The following is an 18,194-nucleotide window of genomic DNA, read 5'->3' on the forward strand; positions in this document are numbered from 1 at the left end:
TCAATAAGTATACATTGAACACTTACTCTGTGTCAAGTTCTAGGAATATAACAGTGAATAAGATGTGGTCTTTCTCCTTGGAGAAGATGTTTATTAAGTTTTTCCATGTGTCTACTATGTGCCAGGCATTGTACTAGACTCTGGAGTTATAGAAGTAAGATAGACAAGTAAAGACAATCACATTGCAGGATGGTACATATTAAGATCAAGGACTGCACTGAGTACTGTGGAACCTCAGAAGGCATACCTGGCCCACTTCATGGTTTCAAGGAAGAGACATTAATTAATTCATTCAATCAATCAATCAATATTTACCCATTAATTATACTACATAAAAGATGTAGTATATACTACATCTTATAGTAATTAAGTAATTTATGTTAGTAAATTATACTAATATAAAGATGTTAAAGGGGCTTCCCTGGTGGCGCAGTGGTTGAGAATCTGCCTGCTAGTGCAGGGGACACGGGTTCGAGCCCTGGTCTGGGAAGATCCCACATGCCGCGGAGTGACTAGGCCCGTGAGCCACAATTGCTGAGCCTGCGCATCTGGAGCCTGTGCTCCGCAACAAGAGAGGCCGCGATAGTGAGAGACCTGCGCACCTCGATGAAGAGTGGCCCCCACTTGCCGCAACTAGAGAAAGCCCTCACACAGAAACGAAGACCCAACACAGCCATAAATAAAAATAAATAATTAATTAATTTTTTAAAAAAAGATGTTAAAAAAATATTTACCCATTGCCTACTGTGTGCCAGTCGCTGTTCAAGGTGCTGAAGTGATGAAGTCCTTCACCATGAAGCCTAAAATTCCAGTAGGAGAGACAGAAAATAAATAAGAACTGTAGACTATACTAGGTGATGACAAGTGCTTTGGAGAAAAGTAAAGCAAGGGAAGCATGGGGAATATCGAGGTCATGGGGGAGGGTGTTTCGTATAGAGTGGATAGGAGAGGCTTCACTGAGACAACACTCAAGATACCTGAAGAAAGCAAAAGGCCCAGCCATGTGGTTATCTGGAGGGTGACTCTGCCAGGCAGAGGGAACAATAAGTGCAAAGACCTGGGGTACAGCCTGCTTAGAGTGACAGGAAAGATCAAGTCAGCCGGTGAGGCTGGGGCCAGGTGAGCCAGGCGTGTGTGCTAAGGAAGGTCAACGAGGAGGTAGAGGTGTGGGCAGGGCAGGGCCTTGCAGTTGGTGGAAGGGCTTTGGCTTTTATGCTGCGTAAGATGGGGAACCACTGGAGGGTTTTAACGGAAAAGGGGGTAGGGGTGATGAGGTCTGACTTTCATTTTCAAAGGCCCACTCTGGTGTGGAGAATAGCCAGAAGGGGGCAAGGGAAGCTGAGAGACCAGTAAGGAGGCAGTTGTAAACATCCACATGAAATGATACTGGCTGGTGTAGTGGTTGGAGGGATAGTGGTGGAAGAGGTGAGCCTGCCTCCAAGTGCATCGTGTGTCAAAATGGCCTGGTAAGGGGAGCTTTCACAGAGGGAACATTGGAGCTGGCCCTGGAGGATGCGTTCACCAGACAGATGTGGGTATGTGACCCAGAGGCAGAGAGACAGAGAAAGAGATGTATGTGCATGTGTGTTTACATTGGGAGGGTTATAGAAAAAGCCCTCAATCATGCGAGAACTGACAAATTGAAGAATAGCAAATAGCTCAGTGTGGCCAGCTCAGAACACTACCACTTAGACAGGAGGAGAGATAGGAGCTTGGAAGAAGTTTGGAGCCAGTTGTGAACCGCCTTGATTGCCATTCTAAGAGCTTAGACCTGTCTGTCCTTTGGGCCAAGGAGAGTCATCAAGGATCTTTAAGCAGATAAGTGGTTGCCTCACATCCACTGAGACCACCTTTCCAAACTAGACTCATTTGTTCTAAAACTCAAGAATTCCCCCCATCCCACCCCCATTATCCTTCCCAAGCCATACCCAAATTGCTATATTTTTTGTAAGGCTCTTGTATTGCATTGCATTATATCTTACTGTGTTACAATCATCTGTGTGTGTATGTCTGATTCACCCACTATTCTGTGGGAAGCAAAGGTCAGGGGCCACACATAGGTCATCTCTACATCCTCAGCACCTAGAATACGTGCCGGTGTGTTCAATAAATGATTACTGGATGGATGGATGGATGGATGGATGGAGCAAGTTCTGGAAGTAAGCAATGAAAATAAGAAAGCCTAGACATGCTAGATGGATTTGGCCAAAGAAAAAGTTAAGAATAATAAAGGGACTATAAATGTTGACTAATTGCAGATGTGTACAAAGATGGTCCAAGTCCTCTGGGGATGTTTCCTCCTGTGGAATCTCTACATCTCATCCGCTCAGACCATTTACCCTGGAATCAAGGCGAGGGCTACTCAGAGGGCTCTGGACTATGGTGAGTTGGATGCTTTCAGAAGCCAGGCTGTACTCATCCCTCAGGTGTAGTCTGTGACCCAAATCCAGAAGCTCGGATTGGTCTGTCTCATGACTGAGACAAGCTCTACAGTGGGGTGATCCAGAGCTACTAAGATGGCTGGGGGAAAAGTGTTGTCTAAAAAATAATCACCTTAACAATAGGCATATCCAAACATAGGCACAGATTCATATTTTCCCTCTCTCTCTCCCCCGCACATGCATATACAATGAACATCTTAGAGCATATAAAGTACTTGGAACAGAATCTCACAATAGCAAATGCCCAGCAAATATTACCTACTGTTATTTTCACATATGTGAACAGACACCTCCACAGTTGCTAATGCCCCCATGTTACAGATGAGGAAAGTGAAGGACAGAGAGATTTTGTAACTTGCAGAGTCACACAAGCTAGTAAGTGAGTGTTGGGATTCAAACCTAAGCTGTCTGATAGTGCCTTCGGTTCCATCGTTCCATCCTTTACATTCTATCTTTACATCTCCATATTACAGTAGTATTCACAGTATTATAGAGGATAAAATCTGCTCTTCTTAATCTCCAAAAAGGATAGGATAAGTGGAAGTGAGCTTAAGCTGTAAAGGAAGGGGTAAAAGCAAAACTTCCTCCTTGAGAAGGTAAAAATGAAAAGATCATTCTTCCTTACTGTGTGAGTTACTTTTCTCAAGCTCTTTAATGTGGAAGAGGGCTCTATTTCCCCACGAGCTCAGAGAAATGTGTTCTGTGGTGCTATTATATAAAGATGGGTTTATTCCAGGATTAAACAAAAACAGTGGTTGCTAACCTTTTTGGAGTGCTGGGATCCTTTGAGAATCTGATTAAAATGTGAACCCTGAAAAATTTTCCCCTAAAAAATGAGATAGATACTCACACATGTGACCCACTCACAATCTTTTATTAGAATTTCAGGGGGTTCAAGTGTTCCCAACAGTCCATGGACCTCCAGTCCAAAATTCCTGAATTTAAAGAATCTAGGCGGGAAAAAGGACAATGTAGAATAACTTTCTGGAACTGGCCATCAGGCATAGATTCTGGAGCCAAACTGCCCAGATTTGACTACTGGCTCCCCCAGTTCTTAGCTGTGTGACTTAGGCAAGAATTAACCTCTTTGAGGCTCAGTTTCTTCATCTGTAAAATTGGATAACGATGATACTTTGTACTTTTCCTATAACACTGTCCTGTGTTAACATTCTCTCATGCTGTTAGCTCTGGGTTCTTGGACAATTTCACTAGCCTCTCTGAGGACCAGTGTTTTCTTCTGCAAAGTAGGGACAATAATAACCACCTGGTTAGAATCCTGTTTTCTCAGAATCTAAGAGCATGGCTTACTTAATAAATTTAACTTGTGTGTTTAATGATATTATGCCATCATCATCTTTGTTATCAGTAAACATTTTCTTTGGTTGCTTCCCAGGCATTCAAGCTGGGATGGAGATGATTGAGCAAATGGTCAAGAAAAGAAACATCCCAGATTTAAAAGGTTCTGAATCTCTTGAATTTCTGAAAATTGATTACGTGAACTACAATTTTAAAAAGTAAGTAAAAGAGAAGAGCATTTTTAGCAGTGAAATTAATCTTTAAAATCTCAGGGTTGTGGATATGCCACCGTGAGTCCTGGTGTAACACCAGGATGGAGTAGAAGTTAACCAACCTTTGGTGAAAGGCTTATCAAGTAAATCACCCAGGAAAGAGGGGTCATGGAGCTGACACGTGGTGTTTGGGTCAGAACGCATGGGTCCAAGTCACATCCCTGCTGCACACTCGTTGTGCACCTGGCGAATCTGCTCAGGGACTCAGTGTCCTCTCCTCACTCCTAAAATGAGAGCTCTAATTCAGTGCAGATGTCGGCCGTGGGCACCTTGCCCCCAGAATTCTAAATGAAATTCTTGTTCATTCCATTGCTACCCCTACCCCCATAAACTTAGATGCAGAGTTCAATACCAGTGTCACAAACAAATCTGCTCTCACTACATCTTGCCTTATTTTGTAAAGTTTAGTCAAGACTTCAGAGGTCATAGGAGTGGATTACAAGGCACAGGGCTTTCTGCCCTCTTGCTATCTAGACCTCCTCTTCTTCTCTGGAGCAACGTCAGTTTCTTCCCCTGGTCTCATGCATAGCAGTTCCACCCACTCCTGGGTACCAAAGGATCATCCTAAATACTTTTCCAAGTAATTTTCCCACCAATAAACTTCTCTTCCTAAGAAGAATTCTGGTGGCAGCTATAATATTTTCTACCATGTTACAGCAATAAAATCAAATGTCAGAATCTGTAAACAATAAAAAGCAGATCATGTAACAAATGTGAAGATACTTGATAAAACTGAAGCTGCTGAACACTGATTAGTTGATATATTAGTGATAGCATAAGACCATCAGTGTAAGAACAATGGAATTGCCACATTGATCCAGATCCTTGTTTCACCCAGGCAAGAGTTTTGAGATTATATTTATATTGTTACCCACCCTCTCAGATTGGGTGGACCCCAACTGGGTCCTTCTCACGCCAGACGAATGAGACAAGGTTCGGCAAAGCAGAGCAGAAACTTTATTCGTTGATCAAGGAATGGAGAAGGGAGAGCTCGTGCTCTAAAGACACCTTCTCCCCATGGGAGGAAAGTGGGAGACGTTTAAGGGGTAAGAGGCCAGTACATCATCAGAAACTGGGGAAAAGGGCAGAGATTTCCAGGAACAGTGCTGCATGCACAGTCCCTTGTGCCCGGCACTCACTGTGCCTAGCAAAGTACAAGTCCCCTCTTTGGGCGGAGATCTTAGCACAGTGATGAGGCAAAGGCAACTTTTGGGCACTTCTAGGTTTCCTTGGCACAGACACTGCTCTTGCACTCAGGCTGGAACTGATTCAGGGCCGACGACTGTAGAGTTTCTTTTGAGGTGTAACTGATAAACATCTTTGACAGACATCAGCTGTTTTGGAACAAGAATAGAAATAGGTTAAAGCAGAGATCTTTCAGCTCCCTGGGGTATGTAAGGGTGATGGTACGAACTAGGAAAAATGTTCAGCTGAATATAACAGAAAATTAGAGTGACTTAGATGAAATAGGGGTTCATTTTTGTCTCACAAATAATAAGCTCTGAAGAAAAATCGTACAGATGAACCTATTTGCAGGACAGGAATAGAGACACAGACATAGGGAACGGATGTGTGGACACAGTGGGGAGGATGAATTGGGAGATTGGGGTTGATATATGTGCACTGCCATGTGTAAAACAGATCGCTAGTGGGAACCTGCAGTATAGCACAGGGAGCTCAGCTCGGTGCTCTGCGGAGACCTAGATGGATGGGATGGGGTGGGTAGTGGGAGGGAGGTTCAAGCGGAGGGGTATATGTATACATATAGCTGAGTCACTTCATTGTACAACAGAAACTAACACTACATTGTAAAGCAACTATACCCCCCCCAAAAAAATAGTTGAAGAATCCTATTGAAGCCCCACAATTTCATCAGAATACAACTGTCTTGTATTTTTCTGTTACCCCATCCTTAACTCTGGCCTCTGGCTTCGGTTGCCTCATGGTCTAATATGACAGATGCTCAAATTATAATACAGTCAGCCATTCAACAAGGATTTGTTGAGCACCTACTGTGTACTAAGGCTTTGTTCTAGGCATAGGGTATAGTGTAGTGAATGACACAGATATGCCTTTAGTGTCCAGTGAGAGAGACGAACATTAAATATATATTTACAAATCTAATGATTTAATTACACTGTTGATAATGCCACAGCAGAAAAATCCAGGGTGATTCCTGTAATATAAAGTGAAGGTAAAGATGAGGAGAAACAGGTATTCCCATGCATTGCTAGTGGGAGCAGATAAACTGGTACAATAATTTCAGACCTGTGCTGTTCAAACAGGACCTGCTAGCCTCATGTCACTATTGAGCACTTGAGGTATGATTAGTGCAACTGAGTACTGGATTTTTAATTTTTTTAATTTCAGTTTTAATTTAAAAACTCACATGATTCAGTTACTGGAGAACTTTTAAGTCTGGAACAATTTGAGTATGTAAGTTTACTCTTTCAATTGAAAATTTTATCAACTGTAAATACAGGTCAAGAATTTCTGATGAAAACGCAATATCTAGATTGAGGTACATCATGAATATAAAACACATACTGTATTTTGAAGGTTTATTTTTGAAAAAGGAAACTAAAATATCTCATTAACAATTTTTATATTTATTACATGTTCAAATTATAATATTTCCCATTTTTAATGTGATTAGATAGTTAAATTACATATATGGCTCACATTATATTTCTATTAGACAGTGCTATTTTAGGAGGTGATTTTTTTTTTTAGTTGTTTGTTTGTTTTTTTTTATACTGCAGGTTCTTATTAGTCATCAGTTTTATACACATCAGTGTATACATGTCAATCCCACTCACCCAATTCAGCACACCACCATCCCCACCCTACCGCAGTTTTCCCCACTTGGTGTCCATATGTCTGTTCTCTACATCTGTGTCTCAACTTCTGCCCTGGAAACCAGCTCATCTGTACCATTTTTCTAGGTTCCACATACATGTGTTAGTATACGATATTTGTTTTTCTCTTTCTGACTTACTTCACTCTGTATGACAGTCTCTAGATCTATCCACGTCTCAGCAAATGACTCAATTTCGTTCCTTTTTATGGCTGAGTAATATTCCATTGTATATATGTACCACATCTTCTTTAACCATTCATCTGTTGATGGGCATTTAGGTTGCTTCCATGACCTGGCTATTGTAAATAGTGCTGCAATGAACATTGGGGTGCATGTGTCTTTTTGAATTATGGTTTTCTCTGGGTATACGCCCAGTAGTGGGATTGCTGGATCATATGGTAATTCTCTTTTTAGTTTTTGAAGGAACCTCCATACTGTTCTCCATAGTGGCTGTATCAATTTACATTCCCACCAACAGTGCAAGAGGGTTCCCTTTTCTCCACACCCTCTCCAGCATTTGTTTTTTGTAGATTTTCTGATGATGCCCATTCTAACTGATGTGAGGTGATACCTCATCGTAGTTTTGATTTGCATTTCTCTAATAATTAGTGATGTTGAGCGTCTTTTCACGTGCTTCTTGGCCATCTGTATGTCTTCTTTGGAGAAATGTCTATTTAGGTCTTCTGCCCATTTTTGGATTGGGTTGTTTTTTTCTTTAATATTGAGCTGCATGAGCTGTTTATATATTTTGGAGATTAATCCTTTGTCTGTTGATTCGTTTGCAAATATTTTCTCCCATTCTGAGGGTTGTCTTTTCGTCTTGTTTATGGTTTCCTTTGCTGTGCAAAAGCTTTGAAGTTTCATTAGGTCCCATTTGTTTATTTTTGTTTTTATTTCCATTACTCTAGGAGGTGAATCAAAAAAGATCTTGCAGTGATTGATGTCAAAGAGTGTTCTTCCTATGTTTTCCTCTAAGAGTTTTATAGTGTCCAGTCTTACATTTAGGTCTCAAATCCATTTTGAGTTTATTTTTGTGTATGGTGTTAGGGAGTGTTCTAATTTCATTCTTTTACATGTAGCTGTCCAGTTTTCCCAGAACCACTTATTAAAGAGACTGTCTTTTCTCCATTGTATATCTTTGCCTCCTTTGTCATAGATTAGTTGACCATAGGTGCGTGGGTTTATCTCTGGGCTTTCTATCTTGTTCCATTGATCTATGTTTCTGTTTTTGTGCCAGTACCATATTGTCTTGATTACTCTAGCTTTGTAGTATAGTCTGAAGTCAGGGAGTCTGATTCCTCCAGCTCCGTTTTTTTCCCTCAAGACTGCTTTGGCTATTCGGGGTCTTTTGTGTCTCCATACAAATTTTAAGATGATTTGTTCTAGCTCCGTAAAAAATGCCATTGGTAATTTGATAGGGATTGCATTGAATCTGTAGATTGCTTTGGGTAGTATAGTCATTTTCACAATATTGATTCTTCCAATCCAAGAACATGGTATATCTCTCCACTTGTTGGTATCATCTTTAATTTCTTTCATCAGTGTCTTATAGTTTTCTGCATACAGCTCTCTTGTCTCCCTAGGTAGGTTTATTCCTAGATATTTTATTCTTTTTGTCGCAATGGTAAATGGGAGTGTTTCCATAATTTCTCTTTCAGATTTTTCATCATTGGTGTATAGGAATGCAAGAGATTTCTGTGCATTAATTTCTTATCCTGCAACTTTACCAAATTCATTGATTAGCTCTAGTAGTTTTCTGGTGGCATTTTTAGGATTCTCTATGTATAGTATCATGTCATCTGCAAACAGTGACAGTTTTACTTCTTCTTTTCCAATTTGTATTCCTTTTATTTCTTTTTCTTCTCTGATTGCCGTGGCTAGGACTTTCAAAACTATGTTGAATAATAGTGGTGAGAGTGGACATCCTTGTCTCGTTCCTGATCTTAGAGGAAATGCTTCCAGTTTTTCACCATTGAGAATGATGTTTGCTGTGGGTTTGTCATATATGGCCTTTATTATGTTGAGGTAGGTTCCCTCTATGCCCACTTTCTGGAGAGTTTTTATCATAAATCGGTGTTGAATTTTATCAAAAGCTTTTTCTGCATCTATTGAGATGATCATATGGTTTTTATTTTTCCATTTGTTAATATGGTGTATCACATTGATTGATTTGCATATATTGAAGAATCCTTGCATCCCTGGGATAAATCCCACTTGATCCTTTTAATGTGTTGTTGGATTCTGTTTGCCAGTATTTTGTTGAGGATTTTTGCATCTATATTTATCAGTGATACTGGTCTGTGATTTTCTTTTTTTGTAGTATCTTTGTCTGGTTTTGGTATCAGGGTGATGGTAGCCTCATAGAATGAGTTTTGGAGTGTTCCTTCCTCTGCAATTTTTTGGAAGAGTTTGAGAAGGATGGGTGTTAGCTCTTCTCTAAATGTTTGATAGAATTCACCTGTGAAGCCATCTGGTCCTGGACTTTTGTTTGTTGGAAGATTTTTAATCACAGTTTCAATTTCATTACTTGTGATTGGTCTGTTCATATTTTCTGTTTCTTCCTGGTTCATTCTTGGAAGGTTATACCTTTCTAAGAATTTGTCCATTTCTTCCAGGTTCTCCATTTTATTGGCATAGAGTTGCTTGTAGAAGTCTCTTAGGATGTTTTGTATTTCTGCGGTGTCTGTTGTAACTTCTCCTTTTTCATTTCTAATTTTATTGATTTGAGTCCTCTCCCTCTTTTTCTTGATGAGTCTGGCTAATGGCTTATCAATTTTGTTTATCTTCTCAAAGAACCAGCTTTTAGTTTTATTGATCTTTGCTATTGTTTTCTTTGTTTCTATTTCATTTATTTCCTCTCTGATCTTTATGATTTCTTTCCTTCTGCTAACTTTGGGTTTTGTTTGTTCTTCTTTCTCTAGTTCCTTTAGGTGTAAGGTTAGATTGTTTACTTGAGATTTTTCTTGTTTCTTTAGGTAGACTTGTATAGCTATAAACTTCCCTCTTAGAACTGCTTTTGCTGCATCCCATAGGTTTTGGATCATCGTGTTTTCATTGTCATTTGTCTCTAGGTATTTTTTGATTTCCTCTTTGATTTCTTCAGTGATCTCTTGGTTATTTAGCACCGTATTGTTTAGCCTCCGTGTGTTTGCGTTTTTTACATTTTTTTCCCTGTAATTGATTTCTAATCTCATAGCGTTGTGGTCAGAAAAGATGCTGGATATGATTTCAATTTTCTTAAATTTACTGAGGCTTGATTTGTGACCCAAGATGTGATCTATCCTGGAGAGTGTTTCGTGCACACTTGAGAAGAAAGTGTAATCTGCTGTTTTTGGATGGAATGTCCTATAAATATCAATTAAATCTATCTGGTCTATTGTGTCATTTAAAGCTTCTGTTTCCTTATTTATTTTCATTTTGGATGGTCTGTCCATTGGTGTAAGTGAGGTGTTAAAGTCCCCCACTATTATTGTGTTACTGTCAATTTCCTCTTTTATAGCTGTTAGGAGTTGCCTTATGTACTGAGGTGCTCCTATGTTGGGTGCATATATATTTATAATTGTTATCTCTTCTTCTTGGATTGATCCCTTGATCATTATGTAGTGTCCTTCCTTGTCTCTTGTAACATTCTTTATTTTAAAGTCTATTTTATCTGATATGAGTATAGCTACTCCAGCTTTCTTTTGATTTCCATTTGCATAGAATATCTTTTTCCATCCCCTCACTTTCAGTCTGTATGTGTCCCTAGGTCTGAAGTGGGTCTCTTGTAAACAGCATATATATGGGTCTGTCTTTGTATCCATTCAGCAAGCCTGTGTCTTTTGGTTGGAGCATTTAATCCATTCACGTTTAAGGTAATTATCGATATGTGTGTTCCTATGACCATTTTCTTAATTGTTTTGGGTTTGTTTTTGTAGGTCCTTTTCTTCTCTTGTGTTTCCCACTTAGAGAAGTTCCTTTAGCATTTGTTGTAGAGCTGGTTTGGTGGTGCTGAATTCTCTTAGCTTTTGCTTGTCTGTAAAGCTTTTGATTTCTCCATCAAATCTGAATGAGATCCTTGCCGGGTAGAGTAATCTTGGTTGTAGTTTCTTCCCTTTCATCACTTTAAGTATATCATGACACTCCCTTCTGGCTTGCAGAGTTTCTGCTGAGAAATCAGCTGTTAACCTTATGGGAGTTCCCTTGTATGTTATTCGTTGTTTTTCCCTTGCTGCTTTCAATAATTTGTCTTTGTCTTTAATTTTTGCCAATTTGATTACTATGTGTCTCGGCGTGTTTCTCCTTGGGTTTATCCTGTATGGGACTCGCTGCGCTTCCTGGACTTGGGTGGCTATTTCCTTTCCCATGTTAGGGAAGTTTTCGATTATAATCTCTTCAAATATTTTCTCTGGTCCTTTCTCTCTCTCTTCTCCTTCTGGGACCCCTATAATGCGAATGTTGTTGCATTTAATGTTGTCCCAGAGGTCTCTTAGGCTGTCTTCATTTCTTTTCATTCTTTTTTCTTTAGTCTGTTCCGCAGCAGTGAATTCCACCATTCTGTCTTCCAGGTCACTTATCTGTTCTTCTGCCTCAGTTATTCTGCTATTGATTCCTTCTAGTGTAGTTTTCATTTCAGTTATTGTATTGTTCATCTCTGTTTGTTTGTTCTTTAATTCTTCTAGATCTTTGTTAAACATTTCTTGCATCCTCTCGACCTTTGCCTCCATTCTTATTCCGAGGTCCTGGATCATCTTCACTTTCATTATTCTGAATTCTTTTTCTGCAAGGTTGCCTATCTCCACTTCATTTAGTTGTTTTCCTGGGGTTTTATCTTGTTCCTTCATCTGGTATGTAGCCCTCTGCCTTTTCATCTTGTCTATCTTTCTGTGAATGTGGTTTTTGTTCCACAGGCTGCAGGGTTATAGTTTTTTTTGCTTCTGCTGGCTGCCCTGTGGTGTTTGAGGCTATCTAAGAGGCTTGATGGGAGGCTCTGGTGGTGGGTAGAGCTGACTGTTGTTGTGGTGGTCAGAGCTCAGTAAAACTTTAATCCACTTGACTGTTGATGGGTGGGGCTGGGTTCCCTCCCTGTTGGTTGTTTTGCCTGAGGCAACCCAACACTGGAGCCTACCTGGGCTCTTTGGTGGGGCTAATGACAGACTCTGGGAGGGCTCATGCCAAGGAGTACTTCCCAGAACTTCTGCTGCCAATGTCCTTGTCCCCACGGTGAAACAGAGCCACACCCTGCCTCTGCCGGAGACCTTCCAACACTAACAGGTAAGTCTGGTTCAGTCTCCCCCAGAGTCACTGCTCCTTCCCCTGGGTCCTGATGCGCACACTATTTTGTGTGCGCCCTCCAAGAGTGGGGTCTCTGTTTCCCACAGTCCTGTCGAAGTCCTGCAATCAATTCCCACTGTGCTTCAAAGTCTGATTCTCTATGAATTCCTCCTCCCGTTGCCGGACCCGCAGGTTGGGAAGCCTGATGTGGGGCTCAGAACCTTCACTCCAGTGGGCAGACTTCTGTGGTATAAGTGTTCTCCAGTCTGTGAGTCACCCACCCACCAGTTATGGGATTTGATTTTACTCTGATTGCGCCCCTCCTACCGTCTCATTGTGGCTTCTCCTTTGTCTTTCGATGTGGGGTATCTTTTTTGGTGAGTTCCAGTGTCTTCCTGTGGATGATTGTCCAGCAGCTAGTTGTGATTCTGGTGTTCTCGCAAGAGGGAGTAAGAGCACGTCCTTCTACTCCGCCATCTTGGTTCCTCCTCCAGGACTGCTAGGAGGTGATTTTTAAGGATTTTTTTAGGCATGCTTTTTGACCCAGCAATTCCACTTCTCAGCACCCTCTCTAGAGAAACAGCTACACAAACAGCATATATGAGGATGTTCACTGTGGCACTGTTTATAATGCAGAAATACTGGAAACAACCTAGATGTCTACCCACAAAGCAATGATTTTTTTAAATCCATAGCTTAGATTACTCTGCAGCAATTACAAAGAAGAGTTAGACCTATACGTATCAAAATGAAAATATTTCCAAGATACATTAATCTCTACCATCCTCTTTTCACAGTGACACTCAGGATATTTGACAGAGAATAGGTAGGAAAGGATGCAGAAAAGAGGAAATAACAAATAATTGTTTCTTATTGGCTGTCACATTTTAAAATTTTCCCTAATCTTAGTTCATAACAGTGCTTTCTCCCGTGCAACAGTTATACACAGATGGCTTCATTTTGTCTTCTCAACCTTCCCGTGAGTCACACTTCTTTTGAGTGACTGACTGAAAGAGGTTAAGTGCCTTGCCCAAGGTTGTAGAGCTACGGCAAAACTTGGCTCCGAGCTGAGTGCCCTTTGCACAATGCATGAAGCACCATAGCCTCCTGGTTAAGAAGCCTGAAGACAGATTGAGGAGGCTTCCAGGTCTGGTTCTACCACTTATCTATGACTTCAGCCAAGCTTCTAATCTTCTCATCTCTGAACTGCAGATTGCAAAATCAGCAGCAGCCTCATAGGATTATGGTGAGGGTTAAAATGAGGTAACACATGTGAAGTGCTTACCCCAGTGTCTAGCAGGTAGTAATTGCTCAATAGATGGTCATAATAATAACTTAACATAATGCACGTGGCCATCTACCTATTTATGTTGCATGCCACCTACTGCCTCTAGTTACCTGTGTGACAGCTCAGAGAATCCTAGGGGGAGTTAATGCTCTAAAATAAGTTTCTCAACTAGGGAACATACTGTCCACATAGAGGACATTTGGGAGGAAGGCATGCTGTTTATTGTCCTGATGATTTCGGGGTGGGGAGAGGGACACGATTGGCATTTAGTTGGTACATATGCCAAATATCCTGCAATTTATACAACAGTCCTCTCCAAAAAAATAGTTGTCCCATCCAAAATGTTAATGTTTCCCGCATTGAGAAACACTGGAACAGCTGAAGGGAAAAATAATGATGACAATGTTTTGTCTTTAAAGAAACTAAAGAGGTCGATTGATTGCAAATCTGTTCCTAAACTTGCTCGTTTCTCCCCTCAGCTAGATACAAGGGTCTTCCTGCCAAGGGTGTGAGGGGAATTAGAAGGCAGTGCCCCGAGGCTGCACTGCATACCTAAGGGTCCTTCCTCTATAGCAGCAGTCCGCAACCTTTTTGGCACAAGGGACCCGTTTCCTGGGGAGCAATGCGGAGCCGCAGATGAAGCTTCGCTCGCTCGCCTGCTGCTGTGTGGCCCGGTTCCTAACAGGCTGTGTACCCGTACCGGTCCGTGGCCCGGGGGTTGGGGACCCCTGCTCTATAGGAATTCACAATTGCCCATCTTGGGAGTTCTACAACTGCATTTCCGATTTTGCCTTACTTAGAGATGTGCTGGCTGAGTTGCACTAACTCCTCTGTTTCCTGTTTTACAGCATAAAAATCAATGCCTTTTCACTTCCAAATACTTCACTAGCCTTTGTGCCTGGGGTGGGAATCAGGGCCCTGATCAACCACGGCACTGCCAACATCAGCACAGACTGGGAAATCAAGTCTCCACTTTTGTGAGTATTCCACTGAAAAGTCTACTGCTGTTCTGGGGGAAACGGAGCAAAAAATCAAAAGTAGATAAAGCTGCCAATGTGTTTGACATTAGGCTTCTTTCCCTCAGCCATTAACCATCTTTCTCAAGAGCATTTTTCCAGGAGAGATTTAAATCAGAGTATCTCTACTGAGGGCAGGGAGGAGGGGGCGGAAAAGCATCCTTCCCTTAAAGGCAGAGCCACTGATCAACATGTCATTTAAGATTTCCTGGGACTTCCCTGGCAGTCCAGCGGTTAAGACTCCCCGCTTCCACTGCAGGGGGCACGGGTTTGATCCCTGGTCAGAGAACTAAGATCCCACATGCCGTGGGCTGCGGCCAGAAAAAAAGATAAAAAGAAAGGATCAAATTCATGGTACGGTTACAAACCACCTACTATGTATAAGTCACTGTGTGGGTGCAGTGTTTAGTTGGTTGATGCCTTGGTTGATGCCCCAGGATGACACATTCATTCATCCATTTGGTCATTCAATATCCATTTATTGAGTACCTACTGACTGTATCCATTTATAAATGGTACTGAGTACCATTCATCCCTGTCTCAAGAACTCCAGTCTCGTAGACGGTAGGGATATAATATGTTCCCCTGTAAGAAACATAGATTCATGTATTATTCATTTCTTTGCTGACTCATCAACCATAGATTGAGTGCTTATTCTGTGTCAGGCCATGAGCTAAATCCTGGGGCATGGAGATGAATAGCACCACTCCCTCAAGGAGCTCACAGATGACATCTAAGTGTCACCTCCCCATCTATGCCCCCCCTGAATAAGGTGTGGCCACCTTGACCCCTATGTTCTTCCTCCAAACAAGCATTGTATATGAATGGTGCCTAATATATGCTCAACCACTATGGGGGCCAGCACACTCAAGATGAAATAAATGCAAGGTTCCTAGAGCTGTCACCATTCACATATTTGTTACTTCATTTGTTCAGTAAATATTCACCCCTACCTGTTGTAGGTGCCAGGAATCCAGAGGTGATGAAGTTCCTGCCCCCCTGGGGCTTAGATTCTGTGGTTAATCAGAGAAACAAGATCCATCTCCACCCCTGCCCAGGCTTGGATAACCTTGCTCTTTTTCTCTCAACAGCCAAGACACAGGAGGAGCTGACTTGTTTCTCTCTGGGGTCTACTTCACCGGTATAGTTGTCCTGGCCTGGAATGACTTTGGTCACCCAATCCTGAAGCTCCAAAACTGCTGTGCCCAAGTGAGCCACAGTGACGTCTCATTTTCTGGAGAGCTCAGGTGAGCAAGAGCACTCTGGTGGGCAGTGGACAGTCTGGAACTGGATTCTCACGTGGCACCTAGGGGCAGTTATGAACTGGCAGATATGATCCTGTGTAAGCCCTTTTTTAATGTTTTTTTTCCTAGTGTCCTATATAACTCCTTTTCTGAGCCCATGGAGAAACCCATTTTAAAGAACTTAAATAAAATGGTAAGTCTTCAGACGTTATACAGCCATAGTAACATGCCATCAGCAGCAGTTCTGCCATGCTTTGATTAACTTTTAGTCAATAAAACTTTCCTGAGCACCTACAGTGTGCTAAGCACCATCCAAGGCACTTTCACACACATTATCCTTTGCAACTTAATAATAGTTTCTCAAGTGCCTACTATGTGCCAAACATAATGGTAGGTGCTAGGGATGCAGAGATAAATAATACAACATTCCCTCCCTCAAGCCCTCGCCCCAGGGTGGGCAAACAATCAAAAAGAGTTCGTTTATTGTGTACCTACTACATGCCCAGCACTCTAGGCTAGAGTCTGTTGAGGATATGGAAAAGGAATAAACTTATCTGTTTAGGAAAAACCAACTCAGACTTGTGAAACGGCAACTGAATAAGTATTTGAATTTCGTACATACTTATGTGGTCATTAGGTTGGACTGAGGGGGTTCAGAGAACTGGAAAAATTAAGTAAATAGAGCCTAGGAGTATCCTGGGAGATATTTTTGGAGAGTGCAGGACTTGAACTGAGCCTTCAAATATAGGTAGGAATTGAATAAGTAAGGAACAGGAAAGAAGAAAGAATATTCCCAGCCAAGTGAAACAGTATAAGTTAAGATGGCATCCAAGTATCTTGATGCCAGAAGTCAGTGTTCAAGGAAGGGAAAGATGGAATTGGCAATGTGCCCTGTTTCCATTCCTGACAATATCTTCCCTGAATGCTTTACCCACATTTCTGGGGAGACAAGGAGAGAGGTGAGGAGGACGGGAAAAGAAGGGAGATTCCTTTCTGGAAAAGCGGGGCAAGGATGGTGTCTGGCTGTCTCCAACCGCCTTGTGTTCAGTTCAGCACTTGGAAGGCAGTAGGTGCATAATGAATATCAGTGAGGAAATCAACACACAGAGACATTAAGCAGCTTGTCTAACAAGGTTGTCCAGCTGGTCAGGGGACACTGAAGCTTCGCAGCCTTTCCCCGTCCTTACCTGAAAGGTGCTGAGTGCCAGTGAATGTGCATATTAAAGAGTGCCTGGGAAATAGTGCTGTTGCCTTCAGGGACCCCACACTTGATCATTCCTTTGTTCAAAACAAGGCATGGTCCTTTGGCCTCCGACAAGAAGCCAATAGTTAAGTTTGCCTGGAGCTTGTATATGACTTAGAGATCATAGATACTTTGCTTCTAGGGTTCCCTCTGTGCTACTAGAAAAGGCCAACGGTGCTCAGACCACAGCTGTCTAGCCATGTCAGGCCAGATTTCAAATCCTACTGATCTAACTCCTGGCAACTCACTTACCCTCTCCAAGCTTCTGTTTTCCATCTGTAAATAGGGGCCAGTAGTGCCTGCCTCTCAGGACTGTAGTGAGGATGAAATGAGGTTGGCAACAGCTAACATTTACTGAACACTTACTATGAGCTGGGCAATCTTACGTGGATTGCCTCAATTTCTACTCACAGTAGCCTGACGCAGTAGATACAGCTATCATCCCCATGTTGCAGATGAGGAAACTGAGGCCAGAGAGTACAAGTCACTTGCCAAGGCGTTCGACCCCAGGCAGCCAGGCTCCTGAGCCTCTGCTAGTAACCACCACACTGAGTGCTCAGCACACACCGGGCACACGGCATCGATCTTGATACTCTTCCTGCTTCCTACAGATGTGCTTGGGTCTGATTCAAAATTGATTTTCTAATTCCAAAAGGGGTTCTGATCTAAACAGATGTCTGATCTAATGGGCTCTCCAAGCAGCGCAGCAAGGAAATAAAGGCCCTGCTCTAACTCTCCCTGGCAGGGCCTGGCACGCTGACGGCAGAGGTGGCAGGCAGGGGTATCCCTGCAGTCGGGAGAGGCTCAGCTGTGCAGGCAGCAGGTTCCCCAGGTGTCGTAGCACTAACATGGACTGGGGCGCATGCCCTGTCACGCTGCAGAGATGAAAGCCAAGGGCTTGTTCTTTTATGGGGCTGAGTGGGTGTGGTCCCTGTTGCTATGAAGTTGAGCCAGCATTCAATGGCATGCCACCCATACATACGGAACTTGAGGCCCATAGGCATCAACTAATTTAAGGGAAAGTCCAAAGGGAGAATGTCTCCTCACTGGAAGGCCTTTGTTGGGGTCTAGGCCCTTAAACAGTGGTTTCCAGTACAATGTGATAACCTGCATTTTTTTTTTTTATTCCTTTTATGGCCAGCTCTGTCCCATTATCACAAGTGAGGTGGAGGCACTGAATGCCAACCTCAGCATGCTGAAGGGTGAGTCCCAGAACCGTCTCTTCTGGGTGTTTCTCCTCCCACCTTCACACGCAGGTGCTCTCCAGGTGTGCTTTGCTCC

The 18,194-nt window shown here is 42.2% G+C and overlaps 1 protein-coding gene across 7 annotated transcripts in view; it reads left to right on the forward strand.

The window, feature by feature from the left end:
- Positions 1 to 18,194, forward strand: part of BPIFC (BPI fold containing family C) — a 48,623-nt gene that overhangs the window by 4,839 nt on the left and 25,590 nt on the right. For all 7 annotated transcript variants that reach the window (XR_014252563.1, XM_082421003.1, XM_082421005.1 and 4 more), the window contains exons 2-7: positions 2,259 to 2,382; positions 3,835 to 3,955; positions 14,259 to 14,387; positions 15,518 to 15,673; positions 15,800 to 15,863; positions 18,055 to 18,115. Coding sequence is in view for 6 of the 7 variants with exons in the window: in XM_082421003.1 (XP_082277129.1) it covers positions 2,259 to 2,382; positions 3,835 to 3,955; positions 14,259 to 14,387; positions 15,518 to 15,673; positions 15,800 to 15,863; positions 18,055 to 18,115 (655 nt within the window). In the remaining variant the exon portion in view is untranslated. The remainder of the gene's footprint in view (positions 1 to 2,258; positions 2,383 to 3,834; positions 3,956 to 14,258; positions 14,388 to 15,517; positions 15,674 to 15,799; positions 15,864 to 18,054; positions 18,116 to 18,194) is intronic.

Source organism: Balaenoptera physalus (genome assembly GCF_965194825.1).
Source record: "Balaenoptera physalus genome assembly, chromosome: 13".
Classification (NCBI taxonomy): Eukaryota; Metazoa; Chordata; class Mammalia; order Artiodactyla; family Balaenopteridae; genus Balaenoptera; species Balaenoptera physalus.